We start from the raw sequence: 20,414 nt of genomic DNA on the forward strand, positions 1-20,414 counted from the left end.
AAACTTAAAAAAAATAAATATTTTTTAAAAAAGCAAAATTTTTAAAAGCATACTAGAACAAAACCTGATTGCAAATGGCAATCAGGTTCCTGCCCTGAACTATAATACATAAAAACAACACAGATTCATATGAGTGGCGGCTATTGTCTGTCAACAGTTTTTAAGGCTTTTTAAGTCAACACAGAGTAAGAAACTCAAAGTTATCTTGAAAGATGCCAGAAGAAACCAAAACTCCAGCCTCCAAGTCCTATACTTTAGCCACAAGAAGCCCAGGGGATAAGGGGACCATCCAGGACCATGGTCTACATGCAGTAGAAGCCACTGAGGAAAGTGGTAAACAAGGCTGGTCTGAATTACCAAGAGCCAGAAGCCACTGAGATGGTGAAGCCAAGAGCTGCTCTGAATAAGCAGAAATAGGCTCACACAGGAAACAGGTCACCTCAGGCAATCTGAGTAGAAACATACATGGCCAAAGGCCATGCCCATACAGAGACCCCTTACAATTTTTGGAGTCATTCTCCAGAACTCTCACACCACAATAACTCCATTTCCAACCAGGATAATGAGAAATTCAGCCATTGCCACCAGCATCATCAGGCCTAGGGACACAGTCATTTTGCTGGGGAAGGGAGTCTCTCACTCCATACCAGGAGATGCCCTGTCTGTAAAAGAGCTAATGAATGAGTACAGCTCCTGGCTGAAGCTCAGTTCCTCCAAAGCTGTAACAGCATTGCAGTAGGACATTTCTTTTCTCAAATTCTGTCTCTGTCCTTTGGAAATTTATTCTCTAGAAAGATGGTACAGCATCAACAGAAGAAATGTTCCTGAAAGTAGTAGTTCCACCTTCACTTGCATCTACATGAAGCCAGCCTGAACTGAGATCAGGTACAGAGCCATAGCTACAGAGTGGCATTCCAAGGGAAGTCCAGAGACCTGACAGCAGTCTCCTAAAACCCCGCTTCCACCCTATCTAGATCCACAAAACCGAAATACAATATTCAGAGAACCTAAACAGTGGGGCCTGGTATTATAAGAAGGGAAAATACATTGATCAATTATTTGATGAATACTTATTAAATGACTACCATGAGTCAGGCCCCCATTGCAGACTCTTGGAACATAGTGTGAAAGAAAATAAGTCCCTGCTTTTATGGAGCTTCTATTCTTGTGGGAAGATCAAATAATTAAGAGTTTTAACATATTTATACCTTTAACATGTAAACAGAGCTGTATCTATACACATACAAAGCCTTATTGACAAAGTAGGGGGTACAAAGGACAGTGTGAGAAAACAAGCAAAATAAAACAAAAAACAAGACAGGATAAATATTAACTGCTGAATAATATTAGCTCTGTATGTCAGGCAAGAGAGAAATCCGAGAACCACCGTTGATACTCCATTTCCACACAGAACTGTTCAGCATGTCAGACCCCAAACCAAGAATGCCCCTGCACAGGTCTGTATGGTGAGTGATAGCCTCAATCTTTCTAATTTACCAGAGCAACCCCTGGACATAACTGAAATATATCTGTCATTTACTACCATACCTCTTTCAACCGAGGTCCCTCTACTCACACCTTTACCCTCCACTGGTCTGAGCTCTCAACTATTTTCATAATACCTGATCCAAGAAAAGAAGGTCAGTCAAAGATAAAATACAAGCATCAGAAAGACTCTCAGAGGGGCAAATTATGGCTTTATACTGAGTTTGAACAAGGCGGCCTCTCAAAAATAGGAAAAAAATACTGAAAGGAAAGAAACAAAGAACAGTCACTGCTTTCAAAAATCAAAAACTTGCAACAAAAGGTCCCTTTCCATTTCCAGAATAAGGACAACTTGATCCTCTATTGTCTTGGTCATTCTTCAGGCATTTTGTGTTCCTATACTCACACAGCCTTTCTGAATGCTTCCCAGGATTGTACCTACCTTGCCTCTAGAGAGCACAGAGAGCAGCTGTTAACCTGAGAAAACTGATTCTCTAAATGAGCTACATTAGTTCATATACTCAGAAATTGAACAAATCAAGCACATATAACAGGAACAAAAATATAAATGTACACAAAATCATTCTTTCTGGGTTCCTCCCCACTGCCTTAGGAAGAAGAAGGGTTCTTGTTCACTGCTCATCATCCAGAATTCAATCTTTTTAGTGGGAGGAGGAAGCACCAACTATACCATCCAGGGTTCTGGTAAAGCCAGAATCACAGCCTTTGAGAAAGAGTATGATGAGCAGCTGCAGCATTGCTCAGAGGCAGAGAAAGTAAATAGAGTAAAAGCACATCATCTTTGCAGATTAGAGAATGGGAGCTTTTTTCATCTGCTTCCATAAATTTGAAATTCTGGGGTGAGAGGGAGGGGATGAGTACAGCAGACAAAGTTTGGGGAGCTCTCCAGAAAGTGAAGTTTAACTTCCTTCTGGTAAGGACCCATGTAGCCATAATCCAGAGAATAATCAAGCAGTTCAGAAGCCATGTTTAGAACCACATACCTCTACCAAAAACAGATGTAGAGAGTGTACAGACTATCCCCTTCCTCCTGCTATTGTCTATTCCCTTCTCAACTCCCCTTCCTTGCCCTTACCACCCCCACTAACCCAGATCACCTTCTTTTTTATTTCCCTGACATGGATATTCTCATGCACAAATGGACTTTCCTTTCACAGTTTTTTCCTCATCTGATAAAATGGCCATGAATAGGGCATGGACACATAACTGTGCCTTTCCTTAGGCCACAATATCCAAATCTCTAGGGCATACAGTCAAACTACACATGCCCCTTCTACTCCCATACTCAGAATGAATGGGAGGCAGGATATATGAAATTTGAAAATAAAGGAAAAAAATAATTACTAATGGACTCTACTATGCTTCTCACCTCTTTGAGAATAAGTGGGCTAGACGAGTGGATCCATCTCCAGCTTTAACTTGTGAAAAAGGACATTATTGAGAAATACTATTTTAAGTGTCTTCAGTAAGCTTTACCTGGAATTTGAAGTTATCTTAATAGCAACCTTCAATTCATACTTTAAAAGAAATCCCTTCCCTCTCTCCTTTTTTTTCCCTTCTTTCTTTCTTGAAAACTACGAATGGCTCACCAACAGGAAAACCAAAAGCCATACATGATTAAGTAAAATTTAAGCATCACAAAGAAACTTTGAAGAATTTTCATTCAGTTCTTACAAGAATAGTTTCTACTCTGCCATCAGCTTACATTGCTGTCTTACTTCCCAAGTAGCAGCTTTCAAAATAAATTTTTAAATTGTTTCTTCTTTAGTGTTACTAATTTTCCATTTTGAAAAAATATCTCATATAAATGTCAGGGCCTAAAACCCCAAAGTATATGTGACCCCATGATATTCACTTCCACTAAGGAAATAAAACCCAGGAGATTTATTGTAAAAACACCATCATCTCTATGTGGGTCCTCAGACTGGAGACAGCCGCTTCAGACATGTTTTTGAAGATATTCTCTTTTCCTAGAAGATAAGCCTATTTAATTGGGCATTATCCCACTCTATGTGTCTTTCTACCCACCTTGTGATATGGCGGTGAAACCATTGGAATTTAGAGTCAGAAGACTTGAACTGGAGTCCTGGGTCAACCCCTTCCTATTTCTACTGTTATAAAACATTTACAACCCAATCAACAAATGGGCCAAGGACCTGAATAGACACTTCTCAGAGGAGGACATACAATCAATCAACAAGTACATGAAAAAATGCTCACCATCACTAGCAGTCAGAGAAATGCAAATCAAAACCACCCTAAGATACCATCTCACTCCAGTAAGATTGGCAGCCATTATGAAGTCAAACAACAACAAGTGCTGGAGAGGATGTGGGGAAAAGGGTACTCTTGTACATTGCTGGTGGGACTGCAAACTGGTGCGGCCAATTTGGAAAGCAGTATGGAGATTCCTGGGAAAGCTGGGAATGGAACCACCATTTGACCCAGCTATTGCCCTTCTCGGACTATTCCCTGAAGACCTTAAAAGAGCGTACTACAGGGATACTGCTACATCGATGTTCATAGCAGCACAATTCACAATCGCTAGACTGTGGAACCAACCCAGATGCCCTTCAATAGATGAATGGATAAAAAAAAAATGTGGCATTTATACACAATGGAGTATTATACAGCACTAAAAAATGACAAAATCATGGAATTTGCAGGGAAATGGATGGCACTAGAGCAGATTATGCTTAGTGAAGCTAGCCAATCCCTAAAAAACAAATACCAAATGTCTTCTTTGATATAATGAGAGCAACTAAGAACAGAGCAGGAAGAAAAGATTAACATTAAACAGATACATGAGGTGGGAGGGAAAGGGAGAGAAAAGGGAAATTGCATGGTAATGGAGGGAGATCCTCATTGTTATACAAAATTACATATAAGAGGTTGTGAGGGGAATGGGAAAATAAATAAGGAGAGAAATGAATTACAGTAGATGGGGTAGAGAGAGAAGATGGGAGGGGAGGGGAGGGGAGATAGTAGAGGATAGGAAAGGTAGCAGAATACAACAATTACTAATAGGGCATTATGTAAAAATGTAGATGTGTAACCGACGTGATTCTGCAATCTGTATTTGGGGTAAAATTGGGAGTTCAAAACCCACCTGAATCAAATGTATGAAATATGATATGTCAAGAGCTTTGTAATGTTTTGAACAACCAATAAAAAAAATTAAAAAAATAAACAAATAAATAAATAATACAAATTAGAATAAGAAGGCATTATACTTTTGTTTAATAAAGCAGGATAATTTTAACAATATAAAAAAAATAAAACATTTACATAGCTTTTTTGTGCCTCAGTTTCCTCAACTATATGAGCATAATAATATCTGCCTTACCAAAAAGGTTATGATGAACTGATACAATCACATGTGAAAATGCAGCTCAGACACATTGCGTTTAAAGCAGTTAAAAGCTGATGGCACAACCATGGGTCAGAGCTTTCACAGTGGATGTTCATGACTTAATGACACAATTTAGGCACTGACCTGGCACCCACCCTCCACTTCAGAGTGTGACTCTCCTTAACAGAGTTTTAACATCACCTTCTCCTGCAATAGGCAGAGAATAGATAAAGATACAAGATAATGGGTATTTATATGGGAGCCTATAAATGATCACATCTTAAAAAAACAAATTAATTTGTTTAACTTCTGGTTAATAAGTACTTAATGGCAGGTAGTTAGTGGAACATAATGGAACTAGAAAAACTCCAAGCCTACACAGCTTTTCTAAAAACCAGGCCTACAGAACACTTGAGGCAAGTGCCTAGGCAGTCTTTCTTCATAGTGCTGCTACAAGGATAGCATATCCAACTCTGAGGGGTAAAAAAAAAAAAGATGTAGGGTAATCAAGATACAAATTAGCAGAATTTGGCCAATACTGTACAAGAAAAAGAATTCAAACAAAACATAAGAAAGGCTATTCACTTACCTTGCTTAGGAGAAATTGCATATTGACATCAGATTCCTATCTGTTCTTTAAAAAGATGAATGGACAGACCATTGATGGATGAATGAATGGATGGATGGATAGACAGACTGTACATACTGTATATATTTAAAAGTATATGCTTTTACTGATTATAATATATTCAATACAGAAAACTCACAACATGTAAAAAATATTACTCACTACATTCTACCTAAAGTAATTGTTGTTTGGATGTTTATATATTTTCTCTTAGGCTTTTTTTAGATGCACATGTTTCTATCAAAATCAGTGTCATACTCCATATATATTTTTGTTGTATTTTACTTAGCAGGTAACATATAAATGTTCTTTGACTATAAGATGGAAAATAATTACATATTGTTTCATCACAAAGATGGATTTATGGTAAAGCGTAAATTATTTGACTGAAGCACAGTGCCTAAAAGCATGAAGATATTTGTTTGTGATGAACAATCCCAGGGTTCAGGCATGAACAGTCCAGAGCTGGTGCAGCAAGGCCACCACGGCAGGAACCATGCAGCCAATTCCAAGATGGGTATTAACTCCTCTATCTCCAAGCATTCACCTCAGCAGCTGGTCCAAGATGGGCAATATTACATTGGCATTCCAGCCCATAGGCACAAAACAAAACAAAAAAAAAAAGTAAGAGAGAAAGAGAAAGGTATGACTGTTCTGGAGTCACACCTAGAAATTATTTAACATTACTTCTGCTCACTCTCTATTGGCATAGCTTAATCACATGACAATATAACACCTACTTAGAAGAAGAAGCAGTTATAAGATATAGTTAGCTGCCAAAAATCTTGACAGCTAAAAATTTGAATACTATGAAAGACAGGAGAAAAGAACAGGTATTGGAGGACCCATAATGGATTCTGCCTCTCATTTGAGTTCTTATGCCATAGTGTACATTAATCATTCCCAGTAATCCTTTAGTCTCTTAGTCTTAAGATTCCAATATGACAAATATCTACAGTTTTCCTGCTATAAAATATTGGTTTGGATAGTATTTACTCAATAAACTGGTGGCCAGAATACAAAAGACAGGCAATTTGAGAAATTTGAAGATTTATTTATTTTGAAATATGTAAATATTACATCAGCATTTTATAAATGAGGCATAAGAAGCTTATTTTTAAAAAACTATATAATTAATTCTCAATTCCCATTTCAAAACTTGTCAATATCCTGTGTTCATATCTTTGTTCCTGTGGAGGCATAGTCCAGCTGCCCCAACCCCAGAAAGAGTGCTATCCTGTGCTCTGTATAAATGCATATACTACTGAAATAAATCTCCCCAGAGTCAGGCATTTCCACTACCAATTCAATGGCTCCTCTTAGCTTTCCACCAAATTCCATATTGCAAGATGAGTTACAGTATTTTGTAAATTTGCACTCACATGGTGTTGATTTCACCATCTAAACTTGCTTTTGACCAAGAAAGTTAGCTCTCTGGATTTGAGATCCTTGAAACTATTCTGGATTTGACTTCTTTAATACTAATCACTTCCCTCCACCTATCAAATTACTTTTTCCTCCTTTCCATATACAACCTAGAAATTCAGTGCTAGGGTTTCTTGATAGTACTAGTGGTTACTGTCACCCAGCAAGTGTGAGGACTTTTCTCTGTCTCACCCAATAATTTACTTTCATTGAATTTTTTGTTGTTGTTGCTCCACCTTACTATATCTAAAGCCTGTCTACTGGCTCTCAATGACTACGCATATACTGCTGTACTTTCTCTAAGGACTCTTCAATTAAACAATAACAAAAAAAAATCATCATATGCACCAGAATATGTTTCTTAATTTGGGGTAACTTCCCATCATACTTCAATAACCAGGGGGTGATTATCATTACCCAAAAATGTAAAAATCATGAAAAATTCATCATAAGTAATGCCTCAAAAAAGTTCCTTAAGAATGTACTTCATTTTAAAATATTGGCAAAAACAAAATGCAAAATTAATTGATATACAGGCACTCAAAGACATAGGATGTCAGAATCACAGACATAAAAATAACTTCTCCAAACCAATAAGAAAACTGCTAACAGAAAATCTTGCTCCCAACCCATATATAACTCCAGCCAATGATTACAGCTGAAATTCCACTATTTGTTGAAACAAAGAATCTTCTTTGCTTTGGTTTTCAGTTTAGAATGTGTGAGAATGAGGAGACAAGAATGTCCTGGAGGGTAAAGAGCAGAAATAATCATACAAGTGGCTTTGATTCCCAAACCCATCCTCGAATAAGATGGGAGATAACACAGCAGGGTAGACATTGAGTATGGAATGTAGAGAATGAGGAAATAGATCATCAGTTTCATAGCACGGACATGAGCTTCAGTCTGGGGGTTCCAAAAGCCAGTGGAGTTTTTCTTCATTTTCTGTATATGTCTCCGTAGAGAATGTATTAACAATGAAGCAGAAGTCACATTAAGGATAAACTGGAGCAATGAGTTCAAAAGCAAAGAGGCCACCAATGACAAGATGCCCTCATTGAGGTCAAATAAGGTGCCATTTCTCCCAGTCACAAATTCAGGAAAATGTGACATCTGTCTGAACACAACATACAGAAGAGTGGTGAAGGCAGAAATCAGCACACAGGCCAGCAGCAGTCTGGTGATCTTTGGGGAGAGATTCCGTTTCAGCAGGAGAAACACTGAGTGTTGGAAGTTAGTTATCTTTACACAGTACAAGCTGTTGAGCAAGGTCACAAACCAGAGACTGATAGAGTCTAAAAACCTCCAGCATAACAGACAAAGTGTGTAATAGGAGACTGACCTTTCAGCATTTGAAGAGATGATGTACAAAATGCTCAGGATAAACAATGCCAGCATAAAAAATCTGGTGATGCCCAAGCTGAAGAGGATCTTATCAGAAGAGGAGATTCTGTGGCTTTTGACCCAAGTCCTGTAAATGACCACTGCAATGAACAGATTCATAATCATTCCTACAAAATTAAAACTAAGTGAGGCAATAACAGCAGAAAAATAAAATGCCTCAAGCATCTTTACTCATTGAGAATTCAGCAGTTATAGTACTGATGCTGAGGCAGGAGAAATACTGAAATGTGTAGGTAGATACCAGTATCCAAACAGGGAGATGTTTCCTTTTTTTCCCCCCCCAGCTCAGCAAATGAGCCATTTCTAGTTTAATAGCCAACTGCTTTTACTGAGATGCAAATTTTCTAAGGATTGCATTACTATTTCTTCATTCCTATACTTTTTTTCCTTAGGAACACCCAATTAAAACAAGCCTAGGTAGACCTGGAAGTCCTTTCCTCCAAGAGCAAGAAGGCGAGGGGTGGAATCAGAACAGACTTCAAGGTCTTCAAATCCAATCAGAGAGACCTAGTCCAGCATTGTTTCTGTCAGTGTTTCACACCATCGGTTTTCTTCATAGAAACCACAGATGATGGTGGAAATTCTAATGCCTCACTGCTACTCAGCACCTTCCAACCACATATCCATGGCTTACCTCAATTCAACTTCTCTCTCCCCTATAATCTGTGGATGCTGTAGCTATTTTCTCCAACTGTCATTCAAATTTTTCCAGTGCCACTCCTTTTTTATTGATTAAAAAAATAAATAAATGACAGTGGAATGCATTACAATTCTTATTACATGTATATAGCACAATTTTTCATTTCTCTGGTTCTATATAAAGTATGATGACACCAATTCATGTCTCATACATGTACTTTGGATGATGATGTCTATCATATTCCACCATCCTTGCTAAGCACCTGCCCCTCCCTTTCCCTCCCACCCCTCTGCCCTATCTAGAATTCATCTATTCCTCCCATGCAACCCCACTATTCCCCCTCCCTACCCCACTATGAGTCAGCCTCCTTATATCAGAGAAAACATTCAGGATTTGTGTTTTTTGGGATTGGCGTACTTCACTTAGCATTATCTTCTCCAATGACATCCATTTCCTGAAAATGCCATGATTTTATTCTCTTTTATTGCTGCTTTATCCCTTAACACATATAGTGATTTACTGTTGTCTAATAAATTAAGTTCAAGAATCTGATCCTCTTTAAGACAGTCTTTCTTTCTTTTTTTTTTTTTTTTTTTTTGGTACTGGGAATTGAACTCAGGTGCACTCAACCACTGAGCCACATCCCCAGCCCTATTTTGCATTTTATTTAGAGACAAGGTCTCACTGAGTTGCTTACAGCCTAAGTTGCTAAAGCTCTCTTTGAACTCAGGACCCTCAGCCTCCTGAGCCACTGAAATTATAGGCATGCACCACCATGCCCAGCAGAGACAATCTTTCTTATTCCCATCTTTCCATGATAATTATTTTGCATTCCCTTATTGCTACATATACAAATTACTGCCACTATCAATTGCTGTGTTCTTATTTTTGTGTAAGAAAAAAGTCAGGCTTTTCATTTGTTTCCTTTAAAAATCTGCATCTATACTTAGATCATATGTGGCTATCTCCCTGTATGCATTCAACTGACAATGAATGAGATATACAGTACAAGTTGTAGTTTTTTGGATCAAACAACTATTTGCCTGATTACTTTGTCACTGCTTAGATATGACAGGACAAATGATGTTATGGAGAACCACAGATGAGTACTGCAAGAGTATGGCATCTCTTATCTACTCTATAGTTTTTTGTTTGTTTGTTTGTTTGTTTTTATTTGAAACCACAGTGCAATCCAGGATGTGACCAAATATATCTTACCAAATTTGCATCAAGGTGAAGCACAAAGTCCTATTGCCAAACACAAATAGGAATGGACAAGCAGAAGGAGCCAAGATATGGTGTGACAGGAAGGCAATCCTATAAGAAATTCCCTGAGGTGGAGCCTAGGTGCTTGCAGAAGCTTTTTATACAAAATTAACAGGCACTAACAGAGGTATACCCACATCAGCAAAACAGGTAAAACTAGTAAGTGAAGAAGCAAGGCCATGATTCAAGGGGAAATTATAGCATAGATCTCTACTTCATTACCCAAAATATATGACTTCATTAAAATAATTCAAATATAAATATAACATATTCAAATAACACACTGAAACAGAACAAATAATATAGCTTAAGATATAAGAAAACAATATTCCAAAAAAATGGGAAACCCGCTATTAGTTTTTAACAGACCCCATCCAGAGTGTGATAAATAAAATAGCTTTCTATAGGAGAAAATATTATAATAAAGATGTGATCAGGTTGACTAGTGTGATCAGTGAGTGAGAGGGTTCTGTCAGAAGGTATTTCTCAAAGGATCAGTATAGGAAAAGTGTTAGCAAAACTCTTTCATTGCACAAGATTTTGACTTTCGATTAAACTTGACATGTCTGTTTTCCTTGTCAATCTAATAAAGGTAAGATCATCAACTACAGTGTTTATACACACACCCCAAGTCTTCTGATTGGAAAATTACACCTTGGTTCGAAGGAACTATGTGTGAACAATAAATATCTTATGGAGACTACATACTTTGGGCCACCCTGAATGTAGTGACTCCTCATGTGCATGTCCCTTAACTGGATGCTGGAAGCCATGTCTGTGAAATTATTACAAAAGAAATTGGCTCCTTTGAGACATGAAGTTTCCATTCAGGACAGATCACACCTTCACCCTGATGTGGATCTCTCCTCTTTGCACCTTACTCTGCAGCCTAGACCAAGAACTTTGCAAAAGAGAAAGACCTGACATTGCTCTGTTGGTAAGAATAGGCTGATACACATGAACCTGCGAGTCTTGAAGTCTGACTGTTTACTAGAGCACTGGTGGGCACTGCAGTCATGGATACAGATCTTCTGCTTTTTAGACCTGTAGGGAAAGCTGGGGAAACAGTCAAAGCAAAAGGATGACTTAGCTCATTTTGTGATGACTCTGGAGATCTGAGATCAGTCCTGAACAACTAGAATTACAGTTTCAAATTTTTTTCAAAAAAGTACTACATGGAGCCAGGCACCCTGGCATGTGCCTGTAATCACTGATACTCCCGAGGCTGAGGAATAAGGATCGTGGAGTTCAAAGTTAGCCTCAGCAACTTAATGAGGCCTTAAGTCTTGCCAGATCCTATCTCAAGACAAAATATAAAAAGAAAGGGCTGGGGATCTGGCTCAATGGTGAAGTGCCCACCTAGGTTGATTCCCAAGGACCAAACAAAAAAAAAAGAGTACTACATGGAACTTAGAAGGAAAAAAGAAGGAATCCTCCACTTCATTGGGGGGGGGGGGGGTTATTAAGTGCCAACTATCTCCAGCAATGCACCAGGCATCTTAAATGTTAGTTAATACTTAAAACAGTCCTAGGAGAAAGATATGGATATCCCTACTTACCAATGAGAAAAATGAAGAACACAGAAAGTAAATATCTACTTCATATATCAGACAGTCAATGGCTAAGATGGAAGGTCTTTCCGAGACTAAGCTCTTTTATTTCTTTAGACTGACTCTCATTGATTCTTGCATGCAACAAACTGTTGTTAGTGAGGCACTGTTAGGTGCTAGAGAATCAGGGGAGAAATAGCAACCTACACATCCTGACTTCAGATAACATACACAATAATGGGAGGAGACACACAGAATATTAGAGATCAGTGCTTAGGGTGGTACAAGACGGAACATCAAAGAATGCAATGACAGTGTTCAGGAGGCACATTTAAACCAGACTTGGGAGAGGGGGGTCAGGAGACATGTAAATTAAGGATGAAAAGAGATGTTATCCAAGCAAGAGCACAGGATGGTAGGGAGAAGGATGACAGAGAACCCTACATACAGACTTAGAGATGACAAAAAGTGCAACAGGTTAAGGAAATAGAAGAGTACAGAGGTTCAAAGAGAGGAAGAGAAGTGGTCAGAGATGAAAGTGGAAACATGTATCACTCAGAAGCTATGCTATAGTGCCGCAGTCTGGCTGGGCACAAAATCACGAGCCACTCAAGCAGGAACAAACTTTATTTCCAAAACTCCCACGATGCCTTCTCCCGGGACACACTACACCAACAGGAAATCCCTCCTCCGGAATTCCCTCCTACCGCACTTCCCCAACCAATGGGAACTCTCCAGAGTCCCAGGAGAGCTCCAAAGTAGCAGGCCGAGGGGGACAGCAGGGGTCTAATCTCTAATTGAATGCACATCTTAACATAATCATTATCATCTCAATGGCTTGCTGGTGTCACCTATCAACCAAAAATGCCATGCATCATTCCTACTTGGCTATGGTTCTCAGCACTATAGCAGTCACAGATTTGGGGAATAATTAGTATATATTAGTATAGTAATAATAAATAGTATATATTAGTATAGTAATGTGATCAGAGGCATGCAAACATTCTGGGAAAACATACAGAGTATGTGTTTGACCTCATCTTTGAGAGTCAGAGAAACTGTCTTGGAGGAATAAAGATGTGAAGAAGAGAAACTAGCTGATGAGAGAAAGAAAATTCTAAGCAAAGAGAACAGCTTATACAAAACTATAGCAACAAGAGATTATGGCATATTTGGGAGCTAGAAGCGGATGAAACTAAGAAGGAAAATAGGGGACAAATGACAAATGGCTTTATATTACAGGTCAAGGAATTTGGATTTACCCAGAGCAACGGAGAGTCACTATAGAGCTCAGGAAAAGAGCACTATAATGGTATTTTCATTGTATGAAAAACGAAACCCAAGTAATGTAGGAATGCTTTGCTGGAAGCAGGTGGAGTTGGAGACAGGAAACTAGTCAGAATCCTGTTGCAGTCACTCTGATGGGTTGAAAAAACTAGAAGTGGAGATGAGGTGACATTTGGAAGAAATGCTGTTAAATACCAAATGGATCTGACTGGTGATCAAATAGACACTGAAGTTGCCAAGGAGGGAAAATATGGGTTGGTTTCCAGAATATTCCCACAATCTCTCTCACACACATACACAAAGAGAGAGAGAGAGAGATACACACACAAAGTCTTTTCCTGAATATTTGTGTGATCTGCATTAACAGTTTAAAAAAAGAGAGCTTATTTAAATAGGTGAGGATATTGACTCAGGTCTTCCAATAGCAGAGAATGAAAAAAGATTAAACATACATGATACTCAACATGGGAGGAAGTCGAGGGAGGAAAGTAGAATATTCAAACAATAATTAAGGTATGGCATCTGTGAAAACACACACACACACACACACACACACACACACACACACACAAAGGAGGGTGGAAGAAACAATTGGGTAGAGGAGGAGTCCTAAACTGTAGCAGTTTCAAGAAAACTGATGGACAGTGAATAGGCGAGAATTGGCTGTGGAGGAGTCTCCTGTTTCAACAGAAGAGACCTGCATGGTACTCTGTCACACACTGGAAGAAACTCACAGGAAGCACAGCTTCACAGTGCCAAGTCTCCGCAGCTGGAGATATAAGCCAGTTATGATCTCCACAGCAGAGATCTGACTAGCATATTTTCATGACTGCCACAAAATGAAGTTAAGGATGAAGCTCACCTGTGAGGATCCTGATGGAAACTAGAAGGTCTCATGAGCTCTCTCATAAATTGATTTTGATTCCTGTGTTAAAGCTCCAAAATACACAAAAGAATAGATGTGTTTTGGAGGGGACATGGGCATTGGGTGTTGGGTAAACATATAACGGCAGCAGCACCCCAGAGAAAAACCCCAGCATGGCGTCTAATGACCCTCTTTCTCCTCTTTGTTTCTTTCACTGGCGCGAAACGTTCCCGCCGGCGGCGCCAATGTTCAAACCCTGCTGGTGGGAAGCCTTAGCCCCAATTAGAATTAACTTCTTGGGCTCCTGAACTGACATATGGGAGAGCTTGCCAATAAACGGGTGACCTGTTATCTACCTCAGCCCTGCGACCTCTCCTTAGACCTATATAAACACACAGCCTTTTGTAATAAAGTGGAAAACCTCTTTGGTAATCTGTGTCGTGTGGTGCGGCGTTTTCCAGTCTTACATTGGGAACCAACTCTAGCATGTAATTGGGCTTCAAATATAGATATAATTAATATTCCATAATTTGATTCAGGGTGTCTGGTCATAGAAGAGAAAAGCCATGTCCTGGACCTTTGGCATAAAGGACCTAGATTTAAGAATTTCAAGGGATTTAGCAAAGAAAGCCAATTATTTGAAAGCAAAACAAAACAAAACATAAAGATGTCATTTTCCAAGGTTTCTAAAAACTGGGCCTAAGGTATGTACTTCCTGGGACTCACTGAAGAACTTGCAGTTTAGGCATTTCCTCTGATGGAATTAGAAGACCAAGCCCTATCCAAAATAGCCAGACTTCCCATCATTGTGCCTCTTGCAGTAGGCGACACTCCTTTCTTCATAAGCTTACCCATCAACCAGACCCAAGCCCCTACTCCTACCCCACCTTTGAGTAATGACAGTCCACACATGGCTCAAATCACAAAATACACTCTCATAGTTTCCAGGAGTCACCTCCAAATTTTTCTGAAAGAAGGAATTTGAAGTGGGATGGGGTAAGATGCCCTAAGGGAACCGAATGTTTTACCACACCAGACTCTCCTACGAATTCTGCACCACTATTCATAGTACTACAGTCAGTGAAATGAAAAGCAGTCAGTAAGCAAACAGCCAAGCCAAAACCTCTAGTGAGATGTTAAGTAAGAAAGGAAAATCCTAACACCTCAGCCCTTAATGCAGAATCAGGACCTCAGTATCAGCTAAAGAACAATAAGGCCAGAGCTAGGCAAGAAAGTTGTCAAAGTAACAAAAGTAGAAAGGAGCTCAAAAGAAGTTTTAGAATGGTTGAGGCTGAGTTAAAGAGCATGAGGTCAGAGCAGACAAAACAGATGCCCTCCAAGCAGGGCAGCGTAGAATTCCACAGTGAACTCCCCGATGCTGAAAATAAGCAGACTTTGTTTAATTACTGAATTATGGGGTTGAGGGAAATACCAGTTTTAGAATTCCTTTTATGTTACTGAATTATAAATTAATCTTATATCATTTTTAGTTTTTAGCAGTTACATCTTTCTAAATAGGGAACTGTGGGATGGGTCAGAGTTTGGAATTTTACTGGCAGCTTCAAGAAACAAGTATCAATTTAAAAGTCAACTATGCAGGGTGTTGAATACAGACCAGTGGCAAAGCACTTCACTTGCCTAATGTGCAAGGTCCTGGGTTAAGCCCCCAAAACTGCAAATAACAAGATAATTAATAAAACATAAATAAAAACCAACTATATAGACAAAAAAAACCATTTTATTCCTGTATTTTTAGGAATAAATGTACATATCCAAGAGCAGCCCTAAGATTAATTTCTGGTTACACATGACTAAATGTCAAGTCATGTGATGATCCTTCATGCTAGGTCAAAATATACCATCTTTCACAAAACAACAATGTTTTTTCAGTGTTACTCCATGTAAAACTGTAATCATCATTCATGTGTTAACTCATTCATTCCTTCCATCAAACCCATCAAAAAATACTACTTCTATTTCCTTTGTACAAAGGAGGAAAGTAAACTAGAGGTTAAGAAATTTCCCCATGGTCATTCAGTTCTTAAGGGCAAGAGCCAGGAATTGAACCCAGTCTATCTTCCTTTCAGGCCCACATTCTTAGTCACAACACTCTACACTTGAAAGCCATATTAGTGCTAGAAATACACATTCAGAAATACTATATATCCTATCTGAATTTGCTCAAAAATGAGAGAATTTTACATGACATAAACAATATTCTCATTGACTTGCCAAAATTGATGACAAGAGGTAAATCAATGTCTACATAAGCTGCATATATTAGAAGGGATAACACTCTGTAATTTGAAGAACAAATATTTATCTTGATATATATTTTTAAAAAAGAATAGGAAGTAATGAAGAATATATGGATGTAAGGAAGAAGGGAGGTAGGAAAGGACAGTGGGTGAGAGGGCAAATGGGCCGGCAGGGATACTTGGGTTTTTTCCATCCTCAAAAGTTAAAAGCTGCTGATAATTTTAATAAAATGATGATGAAGTGCAAGCATGGATTGGAAACTAGAATCCAAAACACCTGCTTTTCACCCGACTGTTTTCATCATCAAACCACAGGTTTAAGGAAAGTGCTACCTTATGAGAAGTACTGCTGCATAGGTCATTGTTAAACAGCCTTCATTAATCCAGCACTATATATAGTGAACTGTGAAAAATGCTGTTACTGTTGTCTTATGAAATTCTAGTGCCCTGCAAAGTTGATGTTATAGTCTACTTTTTAAGATGAGGAAAGAGACAGTCAAACAAATAACTAAAGTAGCTTATCAAAGACCAAAAATCTTGATCTTTAAATTATAGAACAAGAAATCAAACAAACATCTATGGGACAGAAAAGTTATTGCTTTCTGCCAAGCATGGTGGTGCATGCCTGTAATTTCAACAGCTTTAGAGGCTGAGGCAGGTGGATTGCAAGTTTAAAGCCATCCTCAGCAACTTGGCCAGATCCTATCTTTAAATAAAAAGGACTAAGAATGTGCTCAGTAGTTAAGTGCCTCTATTTCAATTTTTTAAAAAGCCTACTACGCTATTTTATTCATATTAGTATTGAATTTAAGTTTAAACTAATATTCATAGTCATTAAAAGACAGCTCCATGTCTACATGGTTAATCTTCTTACCACACTGAAATTTCCCAAAGATGGTTTTCCCCTTCCCAAACTATCCTATGTATAGAAAACAAGTCTGCCTTTCACCCTTGGTACCAGGTAGAAGCAGGGGTGAAGAAGGCAGTGTCTCTCTTCTACGAAAAGTCAAAACTGGCACTGTGGTAGGGTCAGGAGGAGCCCTATAGTCTGGAGCCAGGCCAAAGGACTCCCAGGTTCCAACCTGCATCCTCTGCTAACTATGGGGAGAAGGGTCCCTTAGACCCAGGCTTCAGACGACCAGACTTACAAGGGAGTATTGCCATAAATGTCTGTTTCAGCTTGTTGTTCCCCAGAATGAGAACAAATGAGTGGCCAACAAGATAAAACATTATAAATATTTCACCAATCATCTGAGCCACTTTAGCATCTGGTAGGAAATGAGTGGATGACAAAATTATAAAGGAAATAAAGTAAAGTAGGAAGAGAAGCAGGAAGGACAGGATGATCCTGGTAGCCCTCTCGTGGGCCTCAGTACTTGGATCTCTAGAACTGGTGCCATTTTGCTGCATCTGCCATGTGTGTCTCCGCAGAGAGAGAATGAGCAGAACATAGGCAGTCAGGGACACAGTTAAGGGAGGGACGTGCCACAGATTCCCAAGAATGTGGATCAGATGATATTCACTTCTCTTCTCTCTGAAGTGCTCAGTCACATTACCTGTGCTATCAATTCCACAGAGCACAGAATTGATCTTAAATTCATTGATCAGAGACATGGTACTGCAACATGACAAAAGCAGTGTACCCAACAGCATCCATACAACCACCCTGGAAACCCTCCACTTGAGCCAGAGGAATGTAGGGTGGGAGAACCTGGCGATTTTCAGGCAGTAGAGGACACCAAGGCAGGTGATAAGCCATGTGTTCAGGTGGTTTGTAAATGTCCAGAAAATATCAATAATTTGCATTACTGTTCCTGAATCATGCATTTTGTAAGAGAATGTTATCAAAACACCATCAATCAAGAAAATCCACAGCAGAACAATCTTGGAGAGGGCCAGGCTGGTGATGATGAAGTCAGATAAAGAGATTCTCTTGCTCCTGAACAAGCGTCTGCCATTGACCAAACCAATGAAACCATTCCCCAGATTTCCAAGAATGAACTGGGTGATCATCAGAACCAGAAACACCCCCTCAACGGCTCCCATCATTTCAGCAAGTAGGCAGCCCTGATCTTTGCTTTTCTGTGGATGTATGTAGTTTCCTTGCTGATTTCAAGTTTCTTTCTGAGAATCTATCCTGTCTACAGCTTGCTTCGCTGTACCTGTCTGTGGTCTCTGCCCAAGTTGTCTGCCATTCAGCACAGTTGACTGAGTCCTCTCTGGCTCTGTCAGGTTGCTCTGCTCTCTTCACAGATGACATGCACTGTCACTTCAATCTATGAACCTAAACTCAGCAGCTCTTTGCTGAAATGCAAATAGAGTAGTGTCCAGTGTCACCCAGAAGGAAGACATCCGGGTCACAAAGAATATGGAGAAAGTGGACTCAGTTTCAAAGGGCACAGGGATGGGAGCCACCCAGCACAGAAAGCATCAAGGAAGCCAAAAGAATCACTCAGAAGCACGAAAAGCCTCGGTTCCTATGAGGAGGACTCAGAGGCATACAAACAGAAGGCAAACATCAGAATTCTACCACAAAGCACTATCCATCATAAAATAATAAACAAAAAAAATGAGTAAAATAATATGCTAGTCTATATCTTTTAATATGCTTGTGTCTCACAAAATTGATTTTAAAACCCACTAATAAGTTGTGATCAAGACTATTTGGAAACAATGTCTGATGGATGGAGAAGGAATCAATGCCATCAAAACACAAAGCAGACTGCTGCAGTCTGGCTGGGCAAAATTCAGGATCCACTTGTCAAACAGAAATGAACTTTATTTTTAGAACACACACACACACACACACACACACACAAGAGCTCTTCAGGAATTCCCTCAGAGCCCAACTGCCACCACCAGCTCCTCTGGCCATACTCTCAACCCCACACTCCTCCCCCTCTTGAAGCCGATTGGCTGGGTCGCATGGGCGGAGCCAAAAGAGTCCCCCAATAAGCAGCTCCGTGGTCTGAAAGGGCGGGGAAACAGCCCAATAAGCATCACCTTAGAGGAGCCAATCAGCTGGCAGCTGGAAGTTTGCTGGGGCTGCTGTGAGCCAATCAGAGCTGGAAGTTTGGAGATAGCGACGCAGGGATACAGCGCTGCAGTTTCTGCCAGCCGTGCAAGCACCGTACTCAGGGCTGAATTCTGGGTTTGAGACGGGGGAAGGAAGCGGTCCATCTCGGTTCTCCACACCGGTCAGACCACAGAGGAGGCCAGCAGCCACCATGTTGGAAAGCTGACGTCACCATCCCTGTTTTTGACTGACCGCAGCTCATTCAGCCATAGAACAGGTAATTTCAGGCTGCCATTCGCCTGCGGCTTGCAGACAGATTGCTAGGGTTCAGTGCCTGGGGGCTTCTTAGAACCTGATCTTATCGGAGCAAACACCGAGCGCGGGGCGGCCGAGTTCTGGCTCCCGGAACCGCCCTGGCCCAGGGCTGGGGAGCCTGCAGAGGCTGCTTCTGGGACCCTACTCCTATCAGAGCATACACCAAGCACTAAGTGGCCGAATTCCGGCTCCCGGAACTGAGCCCGCGGGGACTGCTTCTTGGAGCCTACTCTTATCGGAGCTTACACCGAGCACGGAGCAGCCGAGTTCCGGCTCCCGGAACTGCCCTGGCTCAGGGCTAGGAGCCCACGGAAACTGCTTCTCGGTCTGGGTCCTGCTGAGGGCCGGTCAGGACTCACCCCTTGCTTTGGTTGCCCGGCAAGGGGAACGAAATGCTGCCATTCGCATAGGATACCAACATGGCAGAGATCTGATGTCCATCAGAAAGCGGCGGAGGAGAGAACTTCATCAATACCAGCGGCAACAGAAACAGTTGGTCTCCTGGTAGGGGGGGTGAGGCACAGACACCCGAGTCTCCTCAATTTGTCGTCGAGCCAGAGGGGAGGAGCCGGGCCGCCGCCAGCGCCCGGAGGAGGCCCAGCGGCTCGCCAGCGTGGTGACCGCGTGACCCCAATTGGAGAGGGAGCGGAGCGGAGCAGTCACCCGCACCCGCAAGGTGGGCAGACCCGCGACCCAGTGGTACATGGGCGTGGTAGGAGAGGCAGGGCAGAGCCGCCGCCGGCACTTGCAAGGTAAACAGACCTGTCACACACTGGCGGGTCAGACCCAGTGGCCTGCCAGTGTGGTACACACATCACCCCAACTGGAGTAGGGGCAGAGCAGATCCTTCTCCCACGCCCGGATCAGGCCCTGCCGGTGTGGTGGCCACGTGACCACAATTG

The 20,414-nt window shown here is 40.6% G+C and overlaps 2 protein-coding genes across 2 annotated transcripts; both read right to left on the reverse strand.

The window, feature by feature from the left end:
• Window positions 1-6,984: 6,984 nt before the first annotated feature.
• On the reverse strand, window positions 6,985-8,480 carry Tas2r4 (taste 2 receptor member 4). The gene has a single exon (XM_027952224.2). The coding sequence runs from the start codon at window positions 8,478-8,480 to the stop codon at window positions 7,581-7,583; it is 900 nt and encodes a 299-aa protein (XP_027808025.1). The 3' UTR covers window positions 6,985-7,580.
• Window positions 8,481-17,279: 8,799 nt separating this feature from the next.
• Tas2r3 (taste 2 receptor member 3) lies at window positions 17,280-18,254 on the reverse strand. The gene has a single exon (XM_027952222.2). It carries the CDS (start codon window positions 18,228-18,230, stop codon window positions 17,280-17,282), a length of 951 nt encoding a protein of 316 aa, XP_027808023.1. The 5' UTR covers window positions 18,231-18,254.
• Between the last annotated feature and the right edge of the window lie 2,160 nt (window positions 18,255-20,414).

This window comes from Marmota flaviventris, chromosome 1 (assembly GCF_047511675.1).
Source record: "Marmota flaviventris isolate mMarFla1 chromosome 1, mMarFla1.hap1, whole genome shotgun sequence".
Classification (NCBI taxonomy): domain Eukaryota; kingdom Metazoa; phylum Chordata; class Mammalia; order Rodentia; family Sciuridae; genus Marmota; species Marmota flaviventris.